The sequence below is a fragment of the Mustela nivalis genome, assembly GCF_964662115.1.
Source record: "Mustela nivalis genome assembly, contig: HAP1_SCAFFOLD_1828, whole genome shotgun sequence".
Taxonomy (NCBI): domain Eukaryota; kingdom Metazoa; phylum Chordata; class Mammalia; order Carnivora; family Mustelidae; genus Mustela; species Mustela nivalis.
The window spans coordinates 56,304-83,887 of NW_028134836.1; the positions used below are offsets into that span (position 1 = coordinate 56,304).

Genomic DNA, 27,584 nt, shown 5'->3' on the forward strand with positions numbered 1-27,584 from the left:
TGTGTTCCTTCTCTTGCTGTCAAATAAATAAATAAAATCTTTTTTTAAAAGCAAAATAAATCAGTTGACTTATTTCTAGAAATGCTTTATATTTAGTGTAGAACTCAGAGTTGTCTGTGTTGCTGATCTTGTACCCTGTGGGATTCTTTGGCAGGACGGCATTGAAATAGAGTGCTTCACTCTTGGGTCCAGGATTTCCTTCCGACCTATTGAAACCCCCATTTGGACCCTTTCAATGGCAATGTTTTCTTGCTCTTTTAAGGGGGTCTAATGGGCATACAAACAACGACAGACGCAGCACAAAAGCAACAGATACCCAACAGCCATCACTGACCTATCAAAAGTACACTAATTTCATGGGGCGCCTGGATGGCTCAGTGGTTTAAAGCCTCTGCCTTCGGTTCAGGTCATGATCCCAGGGTCCTGGGATCGAGCCCCGCATCGGGCTCTCTGCTCAGCGGGGAGCCTGCTTCCTCCTCTCTCTCTCTGCCTGCCTCTCTGCCTGCTTGTGATCTCTGTCTGTCAAAAAAAAAAAAGTACACTAATTTCAGAAGCATAAAAATGTGGGGAAAATGCGTGTCTTAGAATCAATGAAATATGCTTACTCAACCACTACTGTGAATGCCACCTCTTCAGATAGATTTCTCCTAAACTTCATTCCCCAACGTCCCTTGCATGCCTGTGATGTAGTTCTTACCAATAAGATGCCCCCGTGGAAAGCTTTGATTTGGAATTGACATGGGGTCACAGCTGGGCAGAGGTCACTGGCTTTGCGGGCATGGATGGCAGCAGAGGCAGTGTTTCTGAGGTTAATCAGACTAACTAAGCAATATTGTTTCTGAGAGTTTTGCCTAGACCTGCTTCTATAGCTCTTCTAACATTTCTGCCGGAGATAAATTTCTTTCTGCCCCAACTAGTTAGAGCCCATCTGAGATTTCTTCTTTCCCTCCTTCCTCATTAGCAAACCCTGATTTTGTCTGTGGCAGCAACACATAACAGCTAGAAATCTACATTGCCCAAGCTCCCTCAAAGAGTGATAACCACATGACTAAATTCTGGCTAGTGAGATGGAAGTAGAAGTTGGTGCATAAAACTTTTGTGAAAATTCCTCAGGAAGCAAGGTGACCTCAGTATGTCCCACAAGGTAATATCCTGCAGCTGGCTTGCAGTGTGTCAGCTCCTCAAAGCTGGAGTTCTGTTTTCTTCTCGTTGCTAAGTGTGACCATAGGGCACATATTCAAGGCACATATTCATTTGGGCAAAATGAAAACCACACCCAGAAATGCATTTGAATTGTGATGAAGCAACAAATATATGAACCCTTAGACCTCCTGCTGTATATTGATAATTTCCCCCCAGGAAATGGAGAACATTCTTTCAGCTTTGTACACAGCTTTGTACATAGCGGCATTTTACCTGAATCCCATTCAGTATGCATAAGGAGTCACTAGGTACAGGGTGCCTGGGTGGCTCCATAGGTTAAGCGTCTGCCTTCAGATCAGGTCATGATTGCAGGGTCCTGGGATGGAGCCCCACATCTGGCAGACTGGTCACCAGGATGTCTGCTTCTCCCTCTCCCTCTGAACCAGCGTTGCTTGTGTTCTCTCTCACTCTTGCATCTCTCTCTCTCTCTCTCAAATAAATAAAATCTTTTTTAAAGAAAGGGTACAAATTGGCCAGGGTACAAATTGGCCATTATCTGTAGATAATGTTAGTGCAAGAAATGTTTGATGAGAACCTGAATCTATAACCTTGCTTTTGTCACAAGTAGATTTTTTTTTTTTGCTGTATAACCAGTAATTTGGATTTTATTCTGTATTTGCAAGGTTTGTCATTGAATAAGAGTTAATATTCATCATATGGAAAGCTCATACTCGTAACACAAACGCAATGAATGCTAATTTTCTTCTTGTTTGCCCTACAGCCCTTTTCATACCCTCAGAGGCTGATTTTGTTTCTCATGATAGTCCTATTCCTTAGTGTTTTAAATTGTCACAACCCTAATTCATGAAGCTTTAAATTATTATTATAAATTTCTTTGAAGATTAAGTGCTCTTTATTCAACATTCTTTTCAGTGTGTCACATTGGATATGTCATCCTTTGACATTATGTTCTACTGAATCTAACAGTGAAATCTGAGTATCATCCTTCCCACTGAAAGGTGACTGAATGTTTATACATATATATTTTGTGCAAAGAAACACGGATGAGAGAGATGAATCAGTTGACCTATCTCCTTGCGTCATTAACTTCTCTTCCCCTCTGCTGCTTTGAAGGCAGATGTGAAGGCTGGCAGTCAGGCAGCCATCTTGTGAAGGTTAAATGTTCTAACATTGTCTGAGCAGAAATTCAAAGAGTCCAAATTTCTGAAAACATCGTGTAGATACCATTTCATCCCTTGATTACCCATCTTGGGACTTTTCCTTACATGGGAAAATATGTTTTTATGTTATTTGTTTGGGCCAGGCTTTGGAGTTCCAGTTATTGGAGCTAAATTGGAATGTAGTACCTCAAAGTAGGAGCTACAAGGTACAAAATCCAAAATTTTAGAATTGGCTCAATAAGGAGGATTAGGCTTGGAGCCATAATGGTAAAACTATGGAAGATTAGAAAGTTATCACCCTTAGTTATTTAGTGGTGAAACATTTGGTCAAACAATGTTGCCTGTGGTAATTTAAAAAGTGGGCTCTGTACCAACCAAAGCTGTAAGGCAGGGCAGTTAGGTTATTTTTAAAACTATATATGGGGCGCCTGGGTGGTTCGGTCGGTTGGGTTTCTGACTCTTGATTTCATTTCAGGTCACGATCTGAGGGTTGTGAGATCCAGCCCCAGGTCAGGCTCCATGCTCAGCACAGAGGCTGCTTGAGATTCTCTCTCCCTCTCACACTGCCCCTCCCCCCTGCTCTCCCTCTCTCTCAAATAAATAAATAATTCTTTTTAAAAAAACATGTATGGGGGCACCTGGGTGGTTCAGTGGGTTAAAGTCTCTGCCTTCGGCTCAGGTCACGATCCCGGGGTCCTGGGATCGAGCCCCACATCGGGCTCTCTGCTCAGCAGGGAGCCTGCTTCCCTTCCTCTCTCTCTGCCTGCCTCTCTGCCTATTTGTGATCTCTGTCTTTCAAATGGATGAATAAAATATTTTTAAAAAGTATGTATTTTTAAAACCTGTCTACACAGAAGGGTGGGTCACCGGAACAGATACAGGGGAGAGACAGAAAGATGAAAGGAAGCTATCCTCTCCCCTACGGTGGCCATTAAGGCCCTTGCACCATCATCTCAGGTCCTGGCCCCCACGTCAACAAGGCTGGAAGAGTTTCCCCCCAAGCAAAAGCTGAGGGAGTTTCTTACCACAAGGCCTGCTGTACAAAAAGTGCTAAAAAGGAGTCCTTCAAGTTGAAGCCAAGGGATGGTAAACAGCTATGTGAAGCCATGTCAAAATGGAAAGATCTCTGGTAAAGGTAAGCCCATGGCCACACAGAAGAACCCGGATGGTACCATGGGCATATCTAAGGTGGTATCTGGAGAGGAAGCCTGAGAAGGTCATCTTGGAATGGGGGAGATCTGGGTTGCTATATGCAGAAGGAGAGGAGAGGGAAAGATAAGAAGCTGAAGAGGCAAACGATAGAGGGGATCGTTCTGGATCAAGGCCTGCTGGAAGGGCTACGGGGGAGGAGCTAGGGTGCCTGTCAGAGACTGCTGACAGGGAAGGGGGATGACTCTTCCTCAGCTATGGCAAAAGGAAGTCAGGGAGAAGGAGACAGGCATTCTGCTGATGAGTGTGTTCCCCCAGCAGAGGAGGAAAAAACCTATTGGTTGCAAACGTGAACATTTGGAAGCCAACACGGTAAGCAGAAAGTTATCTGGGCCCAAGGCCACCCAGGGAAAGGGAGTGTGGAAATGTGAGGCAGCAGTTGAGGTCACAGTGACGTGGCTAAGGCTTCAGGTTCTGGCTTGGCAGAGAGGTGACTGAGGCTGTCCCTGAGGCTGTCTGAGAAAACAAGGTTGGCTGGAGGGGCTGGAAGCCACGCTGAAGGCAGAGTGACTTTGGCAGAAGGAAGAGAACTGAAAAAACCAGAGGTGGTACTCAGAAAAGAGGATTTCCAAGTTTAAATATTTGAAAATGAAACCTGAAACTTGGGTTGAGCGGAGAAGGCATCCTAGGTGTGATTAAACCCGTGGGAGGCTGACTAAGAGCAGAGGTGGGAATTACTGAAATTGAAAGGAACAGTTCTATGGTGTCATCTATTCCCCATCACATACCAAGGACCCAGGAGATGACAAAACTTGGGCCCGAAGAGGTGAGGCAGCCGGTCAAGAGAGATGGCGGGGTTGAGATTTGAACCCAGATCTGTGAAAGGGACATGGTGCTCTCCTGCCACCAGCAAGGAATTGGAATAAAACAGATGGCATGGACGGAGGACAATGTCCCCCAGGTGAGGGCAGGTGAAGGCAGAATTAAGCACAAAGTTAGTTTGGACAATGAAAAAGGAATAAGAAAGTTTGGTCCGGGGGTGCCTGGGTGGCTTAGTCGGTTCAGGTCATGATCTCGGGGTCCTGGGATCGAGTCCTGCCCTGGGCTCCTTGCTCAGCAGGGAGTCTGTTTCTCTCTCTCTCTCTCTCTCTCTCTCTGTCTCTGTCTCTCTGCTCCTCCCCCACCTCACGCTTTCTCTCTCTTTCAAATAAATAAATAAATAAATAAATAAATAAATAAATGCAAATAAGATGAAAAAGAAAGGTTTCGTTAGGTTCTTACACTTGGGACCTCATTTTTTTTTTTAAGTTCATTTTCTCTGGGGCCACTTTTAACAAAAGTGGTTCTTTGAAGGTTATCTGCGTGTAGCACATGACAATTTGGTGAGCACTTTCACTTCGTCGCTTGGTGCCTTCCCGACAGTCTTTGAGGGTAGCTACCATGATTATGCTCGTCTTCCTGGGGAGAAACAGAAGCTCATAGACTGTGATTTGTCCGTGATCACACAGGAAGTGACAGATGAAGGGGGCGCAGTCCAGACACAGTGTTGAAAGTAGGATTTACAACCCCGCCGCCCCCCCCCCCCGCACCATCACTTCAGTGTTGAAGAAATCTCTAGCTCTAGCACCTTCAGCCTGAATTGTCTGGGACCAGAAGGGGGTGGTCTAGGAAAATGAGAGCCATGCATGCTTGAAACCACGTAGTTGGAGAGTACTACTGAGAATCTTCTAAAATGGCAGAAATACAGACATAACGACACAGACTGTACCTTCAAAGAACGCATCTGTGTCGAGGTGGAGAAAGAATTGTTTTTAAAATTGCAATCCAGGGGTACCTGGGTGGCTCAGTTGATTAAGCGGCTGCCTTCGGCTCAGGTTCCGGTTTGAACCCCGCATGGGTCTCCCTGCTCAGTGGAGAACCTGCTTCTCCCTCTGCCTACCGCTCTGCCTACTTATACTACCTATCTGTCAAAAAAAAAAAAAACGTTTAAAGAAAATAAAATAGCAATCCAATATGCTAGCTTCTATGCCATCCTGGTAGACACTGTACTGTGGGACCCCCAAGGAGAAACAACCACTACCGTGCTGGGCTTTGAAAGCCAGCTTCTGGCACAAAGAGCATCCTGAAGGATAAGAAGGCAACTGAGTTCGGGCATAGCAGATGGGAACAGTGTGCCCAGGGACACACTAGCCTCTAGACCCATTTGGTGAACAAACCTTGCAGCATGCTTGCAAAACTGTTAAGAAGCCAGGAAACAGGGGTCCCTGGGTGGCTCAATCTGTTAAGTGTCCTCCTTTGGCTCAGATCAGGTTCCCAGGGTCCTGGGATCAAGCCCCGCATCAGGCTTTCTGCTCAACGGGGAGTCTGCTTCTCCCTCTGCCTCTGTGTGCTCTCTCTCTCTCACTGTCTCAAATAAATAAATAAGTCTTTAAAAAAAAAAAAAAAAAGAAGCCAGATCACAGGGACAGAATATCAGTCTATTTATGGAAGGCAGTAGAGGAGAGTTCTGGAGAGTTTTGAACAGGAAGGTGAACAAGGAGGTGATAGGATTAGGTTTGTATTCTGAACAATCTTTTCCGTGGAGAAGAAAGTCTGGACCCAGGAAAATTGGAGAGGAGGCTGTTCACAGTGGGTCAGGTGAGAGACTCTGGCTTGAGCCATGCAAGGAAAGCTAGAGAGGAGGAAATGAATCCGAGGCAGCTCGCACAGGTAATTTTGAGCACTCATGCTGTCGGGGTCACGGAATCATAGGAGATATACCTGCTTAGCAGATATGGCTCGCTGCTCTCCAAAAACACGGGCAGCCAGTGTGTGCAGGTGAGTTCCTTCGAGCACCGCAAGGCTTTTCCATTCTCGCTCAGTCTCCCTAGAATGCTTGTTCGTGTACACTGCTCCATGAAGTAGATTGTATTCTCTGATTGTGGATAAAGACACCCAAAAGCTTCATTTTAAGCATGTGGTTTCCCATGTAACTGTGTGTCCAAGCCCTTTGGCAGATTGAAAGGCATGTTGCTTTGTTATTAGTCCCAGATCATAAATCTAGGTATGGAAGAATATTATCCTTCTCTCTTGGGTTTTTTTTTCTTTTTTTTTTTCTTTTATTTATTTATTTATTTTGACAAGGAGAGACACAGCGAGAGAGGGAACACAGGCAGGGGGAGTGGGAGAGGGAGAAGCGGGCTCTCCACCGAGCAGGGAGTCCGACATGGGACTTGATCCCAGGATCCTGGGGTCATGACCTGAGCTGAAGGCAGCCTCTTACCTGACTGAGCCACCCAGGCGCCCCTCTCTTGTTTTTCTAAATCAGCTCAATTTCGGTTCTGCACCCCATCTCAGCAGAGTGTTGGGAAATTCTACCTGAGTCATTCTTGCAGTTCCTGCCTCCCTGAGATCAAGACTAGGTCTTGGAAACTTCCACAGTGCCAGACATCTGAGGGAGCACCATCTCATCATCAATTATTGGTTGTCTGTAAACTGCCACTAACCCTTTCATTGTCCCTGTCACGGGAAGCTGAGGAAATCTGCCAGACAGCTGGGAGCTCTTGTGTTTCTGTGTGAACAGGGCGGGGATGAGGCGGGGGAGAACTACACTTTGGGGGAATTACCAACTCCTCAGAGCGCTGCTAGAAAGCCAGGTCAGGAGACCCACAGTGCTCTCTCTACCCCCTGCCAGGCTACATTCCTTCCCTGACCTGTTGAAGTAGTGAGGCAGTAAGGAGCAGAGCTGGCTTCACTTTGGTGGGGGGGGGGCCGGTGGGGAGAAAAGGGAAAAATACACCCTTGAGCCTAAGGTGTCTACAAACATGAGGTGATTAGCTGATGAGTGGATTTATGAAAACTGATATAATATCAGAATAAAGCGATATGGGAGTTTAGGATTTAAAAAATAATTTGAAAATTCCAGCATAATGTCATAATTTGTTAAAGCAACAATAGGGAATGAGTACAAGCTGACAAGGGAAAATCCAATTTGTGAATTTCTCATCATTGTTTCCAGTATAACTGCTTCCATCCCAGGGCTTGAAGGCAGCATTGGGCAAGGCCGGTATCATGTTTGCTCCCATGCCTCGGTGGTAGATGGTGTGGTTAGAGCAGATGGCTCACCTCTAGCCCTGCCTACTTGGGCTTTTATAGAAATTGATGTCCTCAGGGCTCCTGGGTGACTCAGTGGGTCAAGCATCTGACTTCGGCTCAGGTCATGATCCTAGGGTCCTGGGATCGAACCCCGAGTCAGGTTCCCTGCCCAGAGGAGAGCCTGCTTCTCCCTCTCCCTCTGCCACTCCCCCTGCTTGTGCTCTCTCTCTCAAATAAATAAATAAAATATTTTTTAAGAAAGTTTTTTAAACAATTGATGTCCTCTCTTTGCCCTCCAAGCCATCTAGAAACCAAGTCTTGACCAAAGATGAGTGTTAACAGTTTTTGGATCTGCAAACAGATTCTTCTTCCAGCCATGTCCAAAGACAGTAAGTTAAGGAGGAAAGCTACTTTACCTATTTCTCTTTTTTAAGACAGGGGAAACCTTTCCCCAAAGCCAGCCAGCTGGTTTCCCCTTACATAGCATGGTCCAGAACTCAGTCGTCACACGTGATTACTCCTGCTTGCCAGGGAGTCTGGGAGAGTGAGCACCTGACATTGAAAGGGTTTTCTAGTGGAAAAGGAGAGGCGCATGGCTGTCAGGCAGACAACGAGAAGAAGGCGCCAGAGCCACGGTGAGCCCAAGCTTTAGCCTGCCTCTCCACGACAGCATCCTGAGCTCAATATCTTGCTTCCTCCAGCACCAGCTGGGATACTGGGGTTCGCTCTGAGTAGTGGGTTTTCTGTTTTCACTCCTTCCCACACTCCTGGCCAGATGACCACCTGGGTTATGGTAGAGCCGCAACACCAAGGGAGCAAGCCTTGTGGCTGAAACACCACTCGAATGAAGGTTTAATGCCAAGCCTTAGAGAGTGTTGATGCCTCCTCTAACTTTTGGGCTTGTTACAGAGGCTGACATTCCTTAGAGGCAGGCATGAAAGCTAGGTCATTTGCCTGCACATTAAATGCAACCTGAGTTTTCAAAAGCATCCTGCTAAGTTGTGCTTTCTACCTATCAGGCAGCAGCAGGGGGAGGGGTGGGGAGGCAGGTGGAAGGAGGACCGTAGAGCTTGTAAGAGATTGGCTTCTCCGACCTAGCCTGGACAGAAAATTCCAGGCAGACAATGGCCAGGCTCTTTCTCCCTCCAGCACCTCCTGGAGACTGTTGCGGTGATTCAAGAATAGATGGGCCCTGCTGGAGACCAGAGTGGTTAGGAAGCCTTAAGAGGCAGGACACAGACTAGGCAAGGAGACCCCAGCATCTTCCTTCTGGCTGGAAGCAGGCACAAATATCACCCACACAGAGGAACCCAGCCATCTGGCCCCCAGGGCTTCTGCAAGGTAAAGAGAAGGATTTTTCCAGGGGAGTCTTATCGAGGGGGCCCATTCCAACCTCCCAGGGGGTATAAATGGCCAGCTCCCAGCTCAAAAGATAGATCGCTAGGGCTGTTGGGTGTGAAGTGCAGGGCAACTGCGTCTTTGGAGGTGGCTGGCCCAGCCAAGGGGGACGACTTGCCTTTGAATCCCGGCCCTGCCCTTTATTTGCTGTGTGATCATTCCGAACCTCACTTTACTTTCCTGAAAAGTAATGATCCCAGCTCCCAGCAGCAGTATTCACACCAGCCAAAAGGTAGAAACAACTCAAGTGTCCGTCGATGCACCCATGGATAAAGAAAACGTGGTCTACCTGCACGAGGGTTAGACCATAAAAGGGAAGGAGATCCTATCCCGTGCTACAACATGCATGAACCTTGAAGACCTGCGAAGTGAAATAAAGCAGTCACAAAAGGACAAAGACTGTATGATTCCACTTCCATGAGGTGCCCAGAGGAGTCCAGTTCATAGAGACAGAAAGCAGAATGGTGTTTGCCGGAGGCTGGGAGGAGACGGGAATGGGAATGTGTGTTTAATGGGTGCAGCCTCAGTTGAGGAAGATGAAAAGAACTCTAGACATGGATGTGGTGATGGGTGCATGAAAGTGTGAACATACGTAATGCCGCTGAGCTGTGCTCTTAAAAATGACTCTGACAAAGGGTGCCTGGCCGGCTCAGTTGGTGGAGCGTGCAACTCTTGACCTCTGGGTTGTGAGTTCCAGTCCCACGTCGAGTGTGGAGATTACTTAGAAATAAAATCTTTTTTTTTTTTAAGAAATAAAATCTTTGGAAAAAAGTGGTTACGATGGTAAACTTTAAGTGATGCATATTTTGCCATTAGGTTTTAAAAATGACTTGCCCATCATTAAAGTAAAACACTCACATTAAAATAGTAAGTGTCGGGGCCCCTAGGGTGGCTCAGTTACTTAAGCACCTTCAGCTCAGGTCATTATCCAAGGTCTCTGAGATCGAGCCCTGCATCAGGTTCCCCACTCGGCTATCTCTTTCTGTCAAACAAATAAAATCTTAGAAAATAATAATGATAAAATAAAATCATAAAGTGTCTAAATGAAACAACTCAAAACAAAGAGTCTGATTCCATGTTGACATACAGGTCTTCCTCCTGCCCATCATTGTGGGGGAAGAAGGCCGAGGGACCTAACAGGTATTAATTAGTGTATTCTTGGTATTTATAAGAAACCAACATATTCTAGAACTTAAAGTTTACACAGACTAGCTTCAAAGCCATCATCCCATTTTATCCTTTCAATATACCGAAATGATTGGAGATGTTGAGGTTAATGTGATTTTCTCTCTATGAAGAAGGCATGGCCCAGCATAAAAAGGTATCTGTGAGTCTTTGTTCCCAAACTGGTTAAAATGGCAAGTTTTCTGTCGTTTTTAAAATGAGAAAAAAAGGGGTGCCTGTGTGGCTCAGTGGGTTAAAGCCTCTGCCTTCAGCTAAGGCCCTGATGGGATCAAGCCCAGCATCGGGCTCTCTGCTCAGCAGGGGGCCTGCTTCCGCCTCTCTCTGCTTGCCTCTCTGCCTACCTGTGATCTCTGTCAAATAAATAAATTAAATATTTTTTAAAAAATAAAATAAAATGAGAAAAAATATAACAATAATGCTAAATGGTTTTTCTCCCCAGAGAGCTGGGGAACTTCGAGAGATAAGAAAGCCCTGGATAAGGACCCCATAGAGAAAGGGAAGAGTATTCCTTTTTGGCAGCCCCAGCCTCAAAAGGGGCTCAGGTATCCTTTATAAGACCTCAGATCAGTTGGCTTGAACCTCACATTTAATACTCGAAAAAAATACTTGGGCACTAAAAGCACTCGGCCTCTCCTAAAGGCTGGCTTCTCTCTCTGAGATCCTGCAGAGTTGCTGACCACCCCCACTCCAGCCTCAGCAGTCATGGCCAGGGTGCCCTAGCCTACTGGGCCAGGAGGGACTGGAGGCCACTGACTGCTGGGCCTAGCCCAAGGGCTTTCCCTTAAAAAAAAAAAAATTAAATTGGGACCCCTGGGTGGCTCAGTGGGTTAAGCCTCTGTCTTCGGCTCAGGTCATGATCTCCGGGTCCTGAGATCGAGTCCCGCATCAGGCTCTCTGCTCAGCGGGGAGCCTGCCTCCTCCTCTCTCTCTCTGCCTGCCTCTCTGCCTACTTGTGATCTCTCTCTCTCTGTCAAATAAATAAAATCTTAAAAAAATAAATTAACACCTCCTCTTTCTTCCTCACAAGTCCTGGCAGTTCTCTGCTGGCTCCCTATTTCCATGCCCTAGCCTTGGCCCTGTAGTCTCCAACCAGGGCCTGAGGCTTTTGACCATCCCTGGCTCCCGCCATGCTTTCTGCTTTCTCTCCGCACCTCCTCCTTGCCCAGCATCCCCGCCCCCATCCCACCCCACAACCCCCCTCCCCCCAGGCAGCTAGTGTTCCTGGCACTTTTCACATCCAGTATTATCTCCCCCAAGAAGGTCAAGAGGGTTAATAATTGATGTCAACATTGTGAACTTTATTACCACTCTTCAATATAATATTCATTAACAGCTGTGTTTGAAGCGCGCATCTCCTCGGCACTCTGGCCTAGTGGTTTTCCGCTCTTACTACGCATTACAATTACCTGGAGAGCTCTTGAAAGCCGCCCAAAGCCCAGACACCCTCCCCAGCCCAATTAAATGAGAAGCACAGCACAGTCATAACTCTCCATCAGGCATAATTACCTCTCCACATCTTTGTAAGCAGTGGGTCCCAGTCCTTGACCCACAAAAAGAATTAGCAGGAGAGCTCCATCGGTATCCAGCCCCATTCCTCCCATGCTGAGAAGGGTCTGACGATCTGTAGTATCCTTTCCAAATTTCAAGTTGTTTCTTCCTGTACCCTACTTCTGTCTCCATGCCCATTCTTTCCAAAAGCACATTTTTCACAAGTGATCCTGGCTCAAAATATACTCTATAGTGATAGCCGGGGAGTTGTGGAAAACTGAATGGTTCCCAAAGAGCCATCCAGTCCTAAACCCTAGAAACTATGTACATTATCTGACATCCTTTCTTGGAAATGGGGTCTTCATGACGTAATTAAGTTCAAAATTTTGAGACATGGGGCGCCTGGGTGGCTCAGTCGATGAAGCGGCTGCCTTGGGCTCAGGTCATGATCCCAGGGTCCTGGGATTGAGTCCCATGTTGTGGGGCTTTCTGCTCACAGGGAGCCTTCCTTTCCCTCTCCTTCTGCCCCTTTCCACCGCTCATGCTTTCTCTCATCCACGCTCTCTCCCTCTCTCTCTCAAATAAATAAAATCTTAAAAAAAAAATCTTCAAAAAACAATTTGAGATGAGGAGTCTCTCCTAGATTATCTGGGTGGACATCAAATTCCATCAACAAGTGCCATTATAAGAGAGAGACAGAGGGAGATTAGACCCACAGAAGAGGGTACTGTCTGAAGATGTAGAGGCAGAGATTGCAGTGACAGGGTCACAAGCCAAGGTTTGATGGCCAACAGCCACCAGAACCTGGAAGAAGCAAAGAATGGATTCTCCCCTAGGGCCTCTGAGGGAGTGTGGCCCTGCCAACACCTTGACTTTGGACTTCTGGCCTTCAGAATGCAGGAGAACAAACTTCTGTTGTTTTTAAGTCCCCCCCCCCAGTGTGTGGACATTCCTTATGGTGGCCCTAGGAAGCTGATACAGTGACTGAATAAGATCAGTAACTCTTCATTTTTTTTTAAGACTGATTAGTCAGAGAGAGAAGGAGAGCACAAGCAGGGGGAGGGGCAGTGGGAGAAGCAGGCTCCCTGCTGAGCAAAGAGCCACAAATGCAGGACTTGATCCCAGGACCACCCCCACCATCACAACCTGAGCCAAAGGCAGGCACTTAGCCAACTTAGCCACCCAGGCACCCCAGCTCTTGTTTTTATAGCTTCACCAAAAGTTTCCTATGCTAACGGGCACTGTTTCTCAAACACAGGCCCTGGATGAGTGCTCCCCGGAATGCACCTTGTGCTAGGTCACATGCTAGCCAAGCAGCAGGGAGCAGAACTCACAGCATTGCAGGATGCGTGTGTGCAAGACCTTTATGTGTGAGCTATAGCCACACACAGATTCATCGTGCCTCTACCCTTTCAGAACCTACTATGCACTTGCTTATAAACTGTTTCAATAAATATTTATGAGCACCCACTATATATATCAGAAATTACTCAAGCCTCAAGCCACGAAAGATAGAGTGATTTTACAAGCAAAAATAGGGGCACCTGGGTAGCTCAGTCAGTTAAACGTCTGACTTTTGGTTCCTGCTCAGGTCATGATCTCATGGTTCCTGAGATGGAACCCAGTGTCGGGCTCCGTATTCAGCCAGAGTCCACTTGGATATTCTCTCCCACTGCCCCTTCCACTGGTCATGTTCTCAATCTCTCTCTCTCTCTCTCTCAAATAAATAAATCTCTAAAAATAAATAAATAAGTAAATAGTGAAAATAAAAATAATAAAAACAAAAAGGAAAAATCATGTCTCTTGTGAAAAGTACATTCTAACAAAACAGTCAGTAAGCAAATAAGCAAATAAATACCAGGTAGTGACTAACGCTAAGAAGAGCATAAAATGAGCTGAAAGGGTAGAGAGGGATGGGGGGTCGCTCCTTTAGATTGGGTAAAGCCTTTCACTAGGTGATTCCCTACGTTAGTTGCATGTTAATCTTCTCAAGAACCATTTCTTCTTCCCCATGTGTGGTAGATATTATCTCGATTTTGCCGAGGAGGAAACTGAGACTCAGGGAAGTGCAGTGACCTGCCCAGATCATCCAGCTGTTCAGTGGCTAATATGGGATTGAAATCCAGGCCTGACCAACACCAATAACTGCCCTAAAAGTCCATTTACCAGTAGTGTGCTATATCGTGTCTGTACTCAGCTGGACTCACAGCGAGAGCCTCTAGAACCTGGGGTAGGCTGGTCCACAACAGTGGAATGAATGGTTCTGAGGGTGAGAAGGCTGGGGGTTGGATTGGCAAAGGCTACTTCTCTTCAGACACTTGCCCTGTAGAATTCCTTCAGTCTGGGGTGCCTGGGTGGCTCAGTCAGTTAAGTGTCTGCCTTCAGCTCAGGTCATGATCCCAGGGTCCTGGGATCAAGTCCCATCAGGCTCCCCGCTTGGCGGGAAGCCTGCTTCTCCCTCTCCCACTCCCTCTGCTTGTGTTCCCTCTCTCGTCCTCTCTCTCTCTCTGTCAAATAAATAAATAAAATCTTCTAAAAATGAATTTCTTCAGTCTGTTTCTGTGTTGGGAAGGTAGGCATGGGGTACTGAAACTTCCCACTGCTCCCCCTGTGGCATCTCACCTTTCCTTTCTGTCCTGCTCCATCAGCTGGGGCCCTCAGGGCAGGGCCATGAGATCTCAGATAAAGAGAGTTTTGAGTGTTTATGGCTCACTGGCTCTGGCTGCACTTCTGGGTCCTAGATGGCAGGTAGGATGTGGGCAGAGACGAGCCAAGCATTGGATACCTGGGGTGTGTTTGCAACAGCATATGGCCCAGTTTGCCTGGGACACAGGATACCCAAAGCAGAGTGAAGACTGGGGCTGGAGCAGGAGGCCGGGGCCAGATCACAGAACAGCTTTCGCTCTCTGGGTTGGTGTTTGCCAAAGCTTGTACTGCAGACAACTCACTGTTTGGGATAGTAATAGCAGTGACAGGAAGAGGCTTTATGTGAGGAAATAAAGGTTCCTCACCAGGAAGGTGGAGTTCAAAGAGACTAAAACAGATATCCTTTAAAAAAAAAAAAATGTACTTATTTATTTATCTGAGGCGGGGGAGCAGTGGGGGTGCAGGGGCAGAGTGAGAGGGAGAGAGAGAATCTCAAGCGGACTCCACGCTGAGTGTGGAGCCTGACGCAGGGTTCAATCCCAGGACCCACAAGATCACGACCTGAGCCAAAATCAAGTCAGACACTTAACCGACTGCACCACCCAGGTGCCCCTAAACAGACCTCTTTTATGCCGGACTCCCCAGACTTGACACGAAGGCAGAGGGAGAACAGAGAGGCCACCGTGGAGGCCATCCTCGTGGCAAAGGTGGGCAGAGACCTACTGGAGGCAGATTGGGCTGGCGCTGGCAAGTCAGTGCTGTGGACTCCGGCTCTGGATCATCTTCTGTCCCCTCCCTGCCACCCCCACCACCCCCACCTCAGCCAGCAGTCTCCCTCCAACCTGTTTCCCTGCACCTACCTGCTCCTAAACTCTCTTCCAAATAGCTTCCGAACCCCACCACCTCCCTCCTCCCCCTCCTCCTCCTCCTCTTCTTCCTCCTCCTGTGTCCCATCAATCCCGTCTGGGGCCTCTTCCTATGCAAGTGCTTCTCCAGCTGTATTAAAAGCTACAGTAACTTTTAGATACTCTAAGTGTGAAAGACCTCTATTCACTAGCAAATATGCTACAAATGCATCTGCATTCTGCAGAGAGTTCATCCTAAGCCATCCTCCAGAACAATCTAGAATTTTTTTAAAAATATCATTTGCCTGCCTGGGTTTTTTTTTGTTTGTTTGTTTTTTGTTTTTTTTTTAAGACCCAGACAGGCTCAGGCTCAGCTTTGAGTTTACCGCACCAGTTGGTTTCCATGGTAACCACCGATGGTTCCAGACTCCTGTGCTTCATTTTTCTGTGCTGGTACACAGCTGTGGCTTGCTCCCTTGTTCCAAGAAGGGGCCCTGCCTTGGTTTCTCCTGAACCTTGCCCCAGTCCCTGCCCAGGCTTAGGCACTCTGGAACTCTGGCTGGGGATACACTTCCTGAGCAACACACCCCTCCTGTCAGGCCCAGGTAGGGGGTGAGCTTCAGGCTCCTCTGCTCCTCTTAAATTCACATCATGGACTCTTCAAACCTGAGACAGTAGAAGAGGGTGGTGGAAAGTGTGGACTTTGAAGCCAGACTGCTTGGTTTGAAATCCAGGCTGTGTCACTTATTGGTCGTTGAACCATGGGTCAGTTACTTAACTTAGTTGCATCTGTTTCCTCATCTTTAAAATGGGAATATAAATAGAACCTACGTGAAAGACTTGTTATGAGGATATGTATGCGTGATGGTGCTTTAAACAGTGCCTTGCGGGCTTCCCGGGTGGCTCAGAAAGTTAAGCATCTGCCTTCAGGTTGGGTCATGATTCCCGGGTCCTGGGATCAAGTCCCAAGGCAGGCTGCCTGTTGAGTGAGGAGTCTGCTTCTCCCTTTCCATCTGCTTCTCCCCCTGCTCATGCTCGCTCTCTCTCGCTCTGTCTCAAATAAATAAAAATTTAAAAAATAAAACTACACCTGGTATGCTCTGTTACCTAAGTGGAACTGATTAATATTGTTGGTGCCTGTCTGTGTCATCATCAACAGGCATTTTGGCTAAGGCAACAATTAATGTGGTACCGTGTGAGCGGGGAAACTATGGGTACCACAGAGAATATTTGGTGTCCCCTCAATCTCCTTTAAAGGTTTGATCCCCAGAAGCCAGGCCCAGCGCGTGCTACCCCCCACAGCTTGGAGAACGCGCCCCCCCCAAGGCAGGCTCCTTGTCTCGAAGGGACCTCTCACCCCATTACCTATGAAGACTTGGGTGTGGAGTTCAAAACTGGTACCCAGGCCCCACAGTCAAAGGCAGCAGCACTTTGACCAATTCTGCAACTCAGGGCCCAGGCTCAGGCCTCCCCATCTAGGGCGTGGGGTACCTCCATGCAAATGAAGCTGCCCCCATGGGTGTGGGCTGCGGGGAGCTAACAAGTCACACCTAGCACTCACTGCACGCCAGGCTGGGATCTGAGCGTCTGTACCTGGACAGCCCCCTTTCATCCGCAGAGGAGCCCAGAGAAGTGAAATGACCCACCCAGGCTCACACGGCCAGCAAATGGCAGAGCTAGGAATCCAGCCCAGTCTGTCCCATGGTCTCTGTGATCACTTGCTCTGCCACACTGCCTCACACGGGGCCAGGTCAGCTCAGACCAGCAAGCATCGATGCTTGCCCTGCGTGTGCTACTCGATGCCCTGGGCGGAGAGCTAAGGGGCTCCACACTAAGACTAAGCAGGGCCCTGACCAGCCGCAGCCCTGCCCAGGACCTGTGGGAAAAGCGCCCCTCCCAGGCCAATGCCACACCCTGTTGGGATTTTAGGAGATGTTTGGGTAGTTGAGGAATTTTCCAGAAGGCCCAGGAGTCCAGGCAGGTAAAGTCCTCACGGGATGGGGCCCATCATCACCAAGGGGCCTCGTGCAGGCTCCCAGGAGGGCAGCTTCAGGCACAACTGGGTGCCCTCCACGGTAAGGAACCAGGGAGAGACAACAGTCAGCTGTGTTTGCTCAGCGGGCTACCTCTGGGCTGGGTGTACTGGGGTTTCCAGGTGCATCTCTTCTGAGCTCAGCAGCAGCGAAGAGCCCCAGCCCAGACTCCAGGGGGAGCAGAGTCTGCCTTCTGGGCAGCGCCCCGCCACTCCCTCAACTTGGCGGGCCTCTTTCTGCTTGGGAGAAAGAACTCGAGGCTCTCATCTAGGGACACCCTGTGAAGGAGGCATATCTTAACCCTGAAAGCTCCAGGCACAGCCACTGTTCTTTGAGGGACGCTGAGTGGCTTGGAGAGGGAGCTCAAGGACCTTAAAGCTTCCCACCTGGAGAGCAGGCTGCACTTTCCTTCCTGGTTCAAGAGGCTACAGGGAGAGGAAACATGAGAGACTACAGAGTGGAGCTGCAGGGAAACAAACAGGATTTCAGAGGGGAGGAGGTGGGGAAGGGGATAACAGGGTGATGGGTATTGAGGAGGGCATGTGGGTGATGAGCACTGGGGATTACATGTAACTAATGAATCACTGAACACTACGTTAAAAACTAATGATGTGGGGCGCCTGGGTGGCTCAGTGGGTTAAGCCTCGGCCTTCGGCTCAGGTCATGATCTCAGGGTCCTGGGATCGAGCCCCGCATCAGGCTCCCTGCTCCGCAGGAAGCCTGCTTCCCTCTCTCTCTCTCTCTCTCTCTCTCTGCCTGCCTCTCTGCCTACTTTGTGATCTCTCTCTGTCAAATAAATAAATAAATAATCTTAAAAAAAACTAATGATGTATTTATTATACAGTGGCTAACAACATAATTTTTAAAATGCAAGTAAATAAATAAAATCCAACAGAAAAAAAAAAAAAAAAAGAAAGAGAGTGCAGGGAAACTGGGAAGGAGTCAGGCCTGAGAGGTCACATGTAGCCCGATAGAGGGAAAAGGCAAGAAGCAGCCCAGGATTCTGGAAATAGCGCCTGCCAGGGAGAAGCAGTGGGGACACAACTGTGGGAGCAGACGGCGCTTTGGGGGAGGAGGCCGCCAGCCACAGCCAGGGAGCCTTTATTCCCCTCACTGTCTTCACGTGAGGTTTCCCAGCTTCTCGTGGGAATAGCATCAGATGCCGACCCCACCCAGTTCAAGGAAGATTCCTTCAGTAACTTTTATTTCAGTAGAATATCACTGAGGGGAAAGTTGCCAGGAGAGCACAGAGAGCTCCCTGACACCCACGTCAGCAACCATTGGCGTCTTACCTGGTTTGCCTATGCTCTGTGAACCTTCTCTCACTCTGCGCATATGCTTTCCAAGTTATATGTAAGTAGATTGCAGATGTGATGGCCCTTTACCCCTAAATATCTAAGTGTGTATTTTCTAGAACAGAGACTTTTTTTACATCACTGAAATCAGCAAAAGAGCACAGATATAAGGTTATTCTCTCATCTCCAGGCCATATTCAAGTTTCACCGACTGTCCCAGATATATAGCTTAATTTTATTTTCCTTTTGGATGGCTTCTTAATCACTCAGCTAATATGTGAATACAGTCTCTGTGGAAAACCTTACAGATAGAGCCAAAGTAGTCTTCTTGGCCCACCACCCTCGATCCCAGTCCCTCAGACCTTAAAAGGTATTATGGTGTCTGTAATGGGTAAGAGCATGAGGTCTTGGGCGCATGGGTGGCTCAGCTGGTTAAGCATCTGCCTTCAGCTCGGGTCATGATGTCAGGGTCCTGGGATCGAGTCCCATGTCGGGCTCCCAGCTCAGCAGACAGTCTGCTTCTCTCTCTGCCTCTGACCCTACCCACCCCTCGCCACTTGTGCTCTCTCACGCTCTCTCAAATCAACAAATAAAATCTTTTTTTTAAAAGATTTTATTTATTTATTTGACAGACAGAGATCGGCAGAGAGGCCGATGCGGGGCTCGATCCCAGGACACTGGGATCATGACCTGAGCCGAAGGCAGAGGCTTTAACCCACTAAGCCACCCAGGCGCCCCAACAAATAAAATCTTAAAAAAAAAACCAAGAGCATGAAGTTTCTGCCACTTGTTGGCTGTGCGGCTTTGAGTGAGTTCCTTAAACTCTGTGTTTCTGTCGTCTGTAAAACAGGGGTGATAAGAGTAATAATGTCCAAGTCACTATGTGGTTATAGCAATCAAATTAATTTGTCCCAATAAAGCTCTTAGAGTAGTGCCTGGCACATAGTTATGTAATCAGTGCATTTCAGCTGTTCTTATCTCCTGTTTGACCTTATTCCGTGGGGCAAGCCAAGGGAACCCAACAACCAAACGGTGGGCCTGCCAATAACTTTGTTTCCAAGGGGTAGCCCAGCTCACCAGCGTGGAGGACATCCCCCAAGCGTTCATGATGGGAGCAACTGGGACTCAGTTCAGGCTTCCACAGTCAGACTTGTGTGCATTACAACATAACAGCATTGCCACCTGTATGCCTCTAGAGAGTGTGGGCTGGCCTCCCAGCTGAGGTGGGCACCCCGGGTACGGGCCAGGATGAAAACAGAGGCACCCAGAGCCCACACATAAGGGAAGTTTCCAAGCCAGGCCTTCCAGGGCTGACCTGCAATAGAATGGCGATTTCCGGGAGCAACACAGATTCTCCTGGGGATGTCACAAAAGGCGTCTGACCCGTGGCTGGTCTTTGCTGGGTCCTCCAGACCTCTCGTCATGGAGATTCTGACGTTTCTTCTCCCTGGTAGGTGGGAAGGAACAGGGCGAGAAGAATGGGGCTGTGATGAGCTTTGGCAAAGCTCACTCTAGGACACACGATGCCTGGTTGGGACCGTATGGTGAGGAAGGCGTGGCTCTTAGAAGAACAAGTCCTTAGGCAGCAGTGTGCTTTGGGGGGGTGGGGCACAGGCAGGGGTCTCCAGCCTCAGCAGTCAGAACAGCCCATTAGAAAGCAGCGTGAATAGGAATCTTGTCACAAGGCCTACTGGCCAACTAGCCTGGGACAAGTCACTTGACCTCTCTGAGTCACCACCTCCATCCCTCAGAGGAGGTCGTGTGGGGTTGCCTGGGTGGCTCAGTTGATAGAGAGTCCGACTCTTGGTTTTGGCTCAGGCCATGATCTCAGGGTCATAAGGTCGAGACCCGTGTCGGGCTTTTAAGATTCTCTCTCCCTCTCCCTCTGTCCCTCTCCCCCAGTTCTAAAAAATAAAAATAAGAGATCATGTGTATGAAAGTACGGGTTTGCTGAATGGGAGCTATTTCCACGTCTCAGTTTCCGGGCATAGCTGGGGACGGGATGATGAGAAGGTCGTTGTGCTTGGGTCTTGAGCTGTTGTCCAGCCCCCTCTACCTTCCTGCTCACACACATGCCTGCCTTTCTGGCCAGACTGACCACCCCTGGGCTGACAGTCTCTTCTTGACTTTCTTGCCTTGGCACCTGTTGTTCTCACCACCTGAATCGTCTTGACAAATGGCAGCAACACCCTCCGGCCTTAGTACCAAAAATGATGAGGGCCCCTGCAGCTTGGGAAATCACCCTCATGGGCCTGGACTGCATACACCCTGGCCCCACGGCCCCAGCATGCAGAATGTTCTTGCGTCCGAAGAGGGCTCAGAGCTGCAGGAAACAGAGACGGGGGTGGTCCCCAGTTCCGGGGCCTCCTTGTGGCTTAAGCTGTACTTCTCTGAGGAGAAGGGCCAGCAGAAGGAATCCCCAAGTCCCAGCCCCGAATGGGGCAAACTCACAGCCCTTCCTGGGGCTAGCTAAGACCCTTCTTAACCATCTGTAAGAAGAGTCCAGCCACAGCTGAGGCCACCACCTGAGTCCCACAAGAAGCTCATGCCCCAGCAGCCTGGCACTTTTGGAGCAGGGCCCCAAGGGGCATGGCAAGGCTCCATGAGGGAGGTCTCGAGAGGCAGCAGACACTGAGGGGAAGGAGAAGGAAATGGCCCCCTTCCCTGATCGGCCCAACAGAGAGCTGTAGAGGCCCTCCTTCCTGTGAGAGCCTGGGCCCAGGGCTCAGACCTCTGAGCCTCCCATCTCCCCAAACCACAGCCCAGAGGTGTGAAAAAAAGAGAAAAAAAAACAGGGGGATGGGTGGCAGAGAAGAGACAGGTGCACATTTCACACCTTGACCACAGGTGGGGCCCGGAGCAGCTTCGCTCTGACTAACTTCCTCTTCAAGCTTCCCCCCTGGCTGCTCGGGAGGGCAGAGGCAGGAGAGGCACATCTAGCAGAACTCTGGGTGCGGGCCCCTGGTGTGGTGGCTTCTTTCCCTCCTGCCGCGTGAGGGCTGGGCCCGCCCCAGACTTACCCTGTGGGCAGCTTGGGATAGGAGAGGACCAAAGCCAAGGGCCGCCATGGAAAGTAACCAGAATGAGGAGGAGCCTGCCGCTCACCAGGCAACTCCTGGGCTGCGCACCTGTGGGTGTCACCAGCAGTCTCCACAGCAGCCCCAACTCTCACGCGCATCCTGGGCTTACCCCTACCTTTCAGACAAGGAACCTGAGGCAAAGAAGTGAAATGCCAGAGGATTAGGCAAGGGCCCACCTTTCTGGAGGCCACCCCAGCTCATGGCCCACAGGGCAGCACACCCTACCCCGGGGGTTCCCCTTGACCTGAAAGGCTCCTTGTCACTCCCATGTGTAGCCAACCTCCCTTGCTCAATGTTCTCTGCTGTGCTCCTACCATGTGCTGGGCCCTGGCAGGGGCCTCGCAGTCTCCGCAAGCTCAGTTCATCTCCTTAACAACCCTGCCAAAGGGACAGGTGCGAAATGGGTATGGCACTTGTCTGAGGTCACCCTCAGGCATGGTATTATTCAAGGACATCCTCAAGTAAGGGGTGGGGGGAGCCTGAGCCAGACCCAGTCAAGTTCAGAGTTCTTCCCACCCCATCACAGCCACGCCAGAGGCTATAGCCCAACTCAGAAAAGCTCTCTGCAACTTTTCAAACCTCATGTCCGACCTTCTCTCATTTCTCCATGCCGGCAGCCTGGGAAGGTGGGGTGCATGATCCCCATGTGACCAATGGGGACCGGGGCACAGGAGGGGGACCAGGGATGCCTAGACTTTGACACTGTACACGGACCAGTGACTTCCCAACCTCTGTTTGGAGGCCCCAAAGGGAGTTATTTACCCACTTCAGCCAACACAAGCTGTTTCCAAATCTATTGGCTATTTTCCTGCATAATTTCATACAGAAAAGATCCTTTTAACACCAAAAAGGGGGATGAATGACATCATTGCAGAATATAAGACTCTTCTTTAAGTCGAACAGAGATTTTTGTTACTCTCACCTCAAAGCCCAGTTGGTGGGAGCTCCTCATGGGCCGGCAGCCGGAAACAGGGCTCCCAGCTCCAACCCTCTTCATCACCCCGCAGGCAGTCAACCGCCAAGTCTGACCCATCCTAACTTCGAGGCCCCTGGTATCACCGGTCCTGCCCACCTGTGCTCCTCCTCCCGACGTCCCCCAGGGTCCTCAGCTACCTCTGGTCCGGACCTTGTGGGCAACAAGCTGTTTAGAGCCAGGACACTCACATCTTCTGTCCACAGAAGGTGGAGAGGGGCTTGCTGCCTTGCAAGCATGTGTCTCATCAAGAAGTTTGAGGCAGGGGCGCCTGGGTGCCTCAGTGGGTTAAGCCTCTGCCTTCAGCTCAGGTCATGATCCCAGGGTCCTGGGATCGAGCCCCACACCGGGCTCTCTGCTCAGCGGGGAGCCTGCTTCCTCCTCTCTCTCTGCCTGCCTTTCTGCCTACTTGTGATCTGTCTTTCTGTCAAATAAATAAAATCTTTAAAAAAAAAAAAAAAAAGAAGTTTGAGACAAATTCCAGGCCTGAGCCTAGAGGCTCTGGCGAAGCCCTCTGCCTGAAAACTAGACCCCAGTGGACCTGCTTTGCCTCAATGTCTCTGTCTCTGTGCATCTCCTTTTTGTCTCAGTGGGAGATAGGGAAAGAGGAAACTGCTTAGCAGACACAAGGTAGGGGCAGTCTTTCCCTACGGATAAGGAGAACAGGGCAATAGGGAGGGGAGAAGGGGGCAGAGGGCCAAGGGCCAGGAGGAGGGGAGAAACCAGTGTAGCATGCAACCAATGAAAGACCTGATCGGCTCCACAAATGTTTACAGCTTTTCCTCCAAATTGGGAGCACCTCGTGTACCCTTCCCTAACCCTATCCTCTGCCCTCTAACCCTAGAAGCGACTACTCTCACGAATTTGTAGTGTCTCTAGTCCCTGTCTTATTTTATTTTTCATTAAGATTTTTTTTTAAGGAATTTCTCCACCCAACGTGGGGCTCAGACTCACGACCCCGAGATCAAGAGTCCCATGTCCCACTGACTGAGCCAGCCAGGCGTCCCTCCAGCCCTTCTTTCAAACTTCTGGGACAAATAGCTGCATCCCAAACAACAGGGTATAGTTTTTTGCGTGTGGTTTCTCGAATTTACATAAGTGGTGTCTGACTCCACGTGATGTGTTCTATAACTGGCCTTTTCCACCATGTGTTGATTAGATTTTTCTAGCTGCAGCCATGTTAAAACATACCATTTCAGGTTGTTTTAAAAAAGATTTTATTTATTTGAGAGAGGGAGAGAAAATAAAGCAGGAGTGGGGGATGAGGAGAAGCAGACTCCCTGCAGAGCAGGGAGTCCAACGTGGAACTCAATCCCACGATCCTGGGATCACTACCTGACCCAAAGGCTGATGCTTAATCAGCTGAGCCACCCAAGTGTCCCAGCAGGCCTTCTGTTTTTAAGTGCATAGATATATCCTAGCTTATCCACTTAAAATGACTGAAAGCAGTGCGAGAGATAGCCATGGTTTCATTCCCAGCACCAAGCCTTATTTGCTGTGTCTGCCGAAGGACTTTCCCCCCTGCTCTGGATTGGCCTTGGGGATAACACCCCCGCCTCACAGGGGAGTTGTGTGGTTTGAATGAGGCCATGTTGGAGAGAGCGCCTATAACACTGTCTAGCACATACCAAGTTCATCATTAGTAGTTCCCTTTCTTCGTCCCATTGATTAGCAGGGAGGAGCAATAGTGGAAGACTAGATTCAGTGTGATGGATTGCTTTAAAATATTTTCATTTTTAGGGGCGCCTGGGTGGTTCAGTCGTTAAGCGTCTGCCTTTGGTTTGGGTCGTGATCTTGTGGCCCTGGGTTCGAGGCCCGCATCGGGCTCCCTGCTCAGCGGGAAACCTGATTCTTCCTCTGCCTCTGCCCCTGCCCCACTCCTTGTGCACGCACTCGCTTGCTCTCTCTCCAATAAAAAAATAAAACCTTTAAAAATACATAAATATTTTCATTTTTCAAGGAGGCTCGTCTCTTTTACAGACCGAAGACCTTTAGCTACGCAGTCTATAGTCACGCACAATCCGCTCCAGCCCAGGGCCCATGAATGCAAGTTCGGAGCATCAAGCATTGACTATCACAAGGCAGGAGCAGCAGTTTGTGCCCCTGGCAGCAGGGGCTGCCCCCCACTTTCCAGACATGGTCCTTCTCTCTCCGATCCCTCCCCTTGGATGCCCTGCCCTTTCCCAGGCCCCAGGCTCTCTGGTCCCAGACTCCAGGCCAGCACCTGCAGAGCAGCTTCCCCTGGCCAGGCAGAGAATGTCTGGAGTAGGAACTCCCGTGGCCCAGGGTCTGAAGAGGCCTGGTACGGACAACCCCATGGAAGAGGTTGCTGCTGAGAATCATGCGAAACCCTCACTTCCTCTGTGTAACACAGGTCCCGACCACAAGCACCAAGGCTGAGGGGCAGGCAGCACGCAGGCCGGCAGCCGGAGTACCAGCCCAGCGATGGTCCCTGAGGTAAGTGCTGCTGCCCAGAAGGCCAGGAGGGACACAGCTACGCCACTCAGAGCAGAGAGCCCAGGATACTGGGGGAGAGTCAGGGCTGGGTAACCCCCACCTCCCCCTCCTGAAGCTGGGGCCACCTGAGGGTTGGGTGAGTAGAGAGAGCATGCAGAGGTTGTGGTAAATGGAGCCCTGGGCCAGGGAACTGGGAACCCACCTTGGCCCCTGGCTTGTGTAGGACCACAGGGGAGTCCCCTGTCTTGTCTGGCTTTGGCACCTCATCTGCGAAATGCAGCAGGTAGAGGCTCACCCCAGACGGCCGCCAAGGCTGCCTTCAGCTCTTGACTTGGAGCTTACTCTTCCATGCGGGACTCAACTGGCACTGAGAAGGCTCGAGGCTCTGGGGTGGTTTGCAGGGTGATGGGGTAAGGAATAGTTCTACTAGAGTTTGATTGGGGGAACCCCCAGTGGGTGACGGGTGGCCTCCACGTTTGGGAAAGGAAGATCAGGAGCCAAAAGCATGTGATGAGGGGGTGCTTCAATGATTTGTGGAGAGGCCCCACGGGGGGCAGGAAGTTGGGGTCCTTAGGCAAAGACTGAGGAGGGAACTTGACTAAGAGAGGGGACTGTGGGGAGGTGCCTGGGGAGGAAGGTGGTAGAACTAGGCGTGGCTGGGGCAACAGAAGGTGAGTCGTGAAGGAAGAGCCAGGAGAGAGGCGAGGGGGCAAGGAGGGTTCTTGGCATGGGAGGACGGCTCTCCCTTGGGCCCACGATACCCAGGCTGATGGGGTGGTCCAGAAGGGTGAGAGAGAAGCAACCTTTGGGATAAAAAGTTACCCCGGCCTCCCAGGGGTGGGCATGGTGGCAGCAGTGGTGGCCACGCCTGGGCAGATGGAGTTCTGAGTTCCATTGGCGAGGCCTTGAAGAAAAGCAGGAGCAGTGGCAGGGCATGCCCCTGGCCTGGGGCCTGCCTGATGGAGGAGCCCCTCAGAGAAATGCTCCCATAGTGACTGCAAGGCCTCACCGGATCCGCTCCCTGCCTTCGTCCGCAGATGAGCGAGCGCCAAGTGTTTCAAGCCTCGGAGCTTGCCTTCCTCCTGGAAAACTGCAGCTCTTCCTATGACTATGGAGAAAACGAGAGTGACTCATGCTGTGCCTCCCCGCCATGCCCACAGGACTTCAGCCTGAACTTCGACCGCGCCTTCCAGCCAGCCCTGTACGGTCTCCTGTTCATGCTGGGGCTGCTGGGTAACGGCGCCGTGGCAGCTGTGCTGCTGGGCCAGCGGGCGGCCCGCAGTAGCACTGACACCTTCCTGCTCCACCTGGCCGTGGCCGACATTCTGCTGGTGCTGACCCTGCCCCTCTGGGCGGTTGACGCTGCCATGCAGTGGGTGTTTGGGTCGGGCCTATGCAAGGTGGCCGGGGCCCTCTTCAACATCAACTTCTATGCCGGGGCCCTCCTGCTGGCATGCATCAGCTTTGACCGCTACCTGAGCATCGTGCACGCCACCCAGCTCTACCGCCGGGGTCCCCCGGCCCGTGTGACCCTCACCTGTGGGGTCGTGTGGGGGCTCTGTCTGTTCTTCGCCATCCCCGACTTCATCTTCCTGTCAGCCCAACGAGACGAGCGCCTCAATGCCACCCACTGTCAGTACGACTTCCCACGGGTGGGCCGCACAGCCCTGCGTGTCCTACAGCTGGTAGCTGGCTTCCTGCTGCCCCTGCTGGTCATGGCCTACTGCTATGCACGCATCCTGGCCGTGCTGCTGGTTTCCAGGGGCCAGCGGCGGCTGCGAGCCATGAGGCTGGTCGTCGTGGTTGTGGTGGCCTTCGCCCTCTGCTGGACCCCCTACCACCTGGTGGTGCTGGTGGACACCCTCATGGACCTGGGCGCCTTGGGCCGCAACTGTGGCCGGGAGAGCCACGTGGATGTGGCCAAGTCGGTCACTGCGGGCCTGGGCTACATGCACTGCTGCCTCAACCCACTGCTTTACGCCTTCGTGGGCATCAAGTTCCGTGAGCATATGTGGAGGCTGCTGGCACGCTTGGGCTGCCGCAGCCAGAGAGCACACCAGCGGCAGCCGTCGTCCTCCCGCCGCGAGTCATCATGGTCCGAGACCACAGAGGCCTCCTACTCGGGCTTGTGAGGCCAGGTCCGGGCTCTCCTTTCAGCACGTGGCCCCAGTGCCCCTGTGCTCCAGGCTCCTTCCTCCCTCTCCTGGTAGCCTCCTGCCCCAAGTGCACTCTGGGGATGCTCTGACAGCAGCCCCAGCACCCCCAGGGTGTCCCGGGGAGGTACCCCTGCCCCGGCCCTGCCCTAGGCTGTGGGGTCTATGCCCATTGCTGCTCCTTAGTTGCAGCACCCCACTTGGAAGGTGGCTGTCTCAGGGCCTTGTTCCCTTGGCTGCCCAGAGCCCCACTGTCCCTCTTATCCAGTAACTAGAACTTGGCCTTCCCCAGGTTTGGGGAGCACATAGCAGAAAGCATGGTAGAGAATGCCCCCATGGGGCCCTGGCCCAGGCCTCCAACCCAGCATCTGTAGCTGTGGTCCCCCAGACCTGTGTATTTGCTCCTGGTTTATTTTTTTATGTCTACAATTCTGCTTACAATGCTTCAATAAACAAGATAAGCAGGCCCAGGGTGTGTTTGTCA

The 27,584-nt window shown here is 50.4% G+C and overlaps 1 protein-coding gene across 2 annotated transcripts; it reads left to right on the plus strand.

Annotated features, from left to right (window-relative positions):
• Positions 1 to 3,759: 3,759 nt before the first annotated feature.
• CXCR3 (C-X-C motif chemokine receptor 3) lies at positions 3,760 to 27,566 on the plus strand. 2 transcript variants are annotated; one of them, XM_082750764.1, is made up of 3 exons: positions 3,760 to 3,845; positions 24,865 to 24,947; positions 25,985 to 27,566. In XM_082750764.1, the coding sequence occupies exons 2-3, from the start codon at positions 24,936 to 24,938 to the stop codon at positions 27,077 to 27,079; spliced, it is 1,107 nt and encodes a 368-aa protein (XP_082606890.1). In that variant the 5' UTR covers positions 3,760 to 3,845; positions 24,865 to 24,935; the 3' UTR covers positions 27,080 to 27,566. The 2 variants fall into 2 exon arrangements, with proteins under 2 accessions (XP_082606890.1, XP_082606891.1); XM_082750765.1 differs by having other exon boundaries at positions 26,108 to 27,566.
• Positions 27,567 to 27,584: the final 18 nt, after the last annotated feature.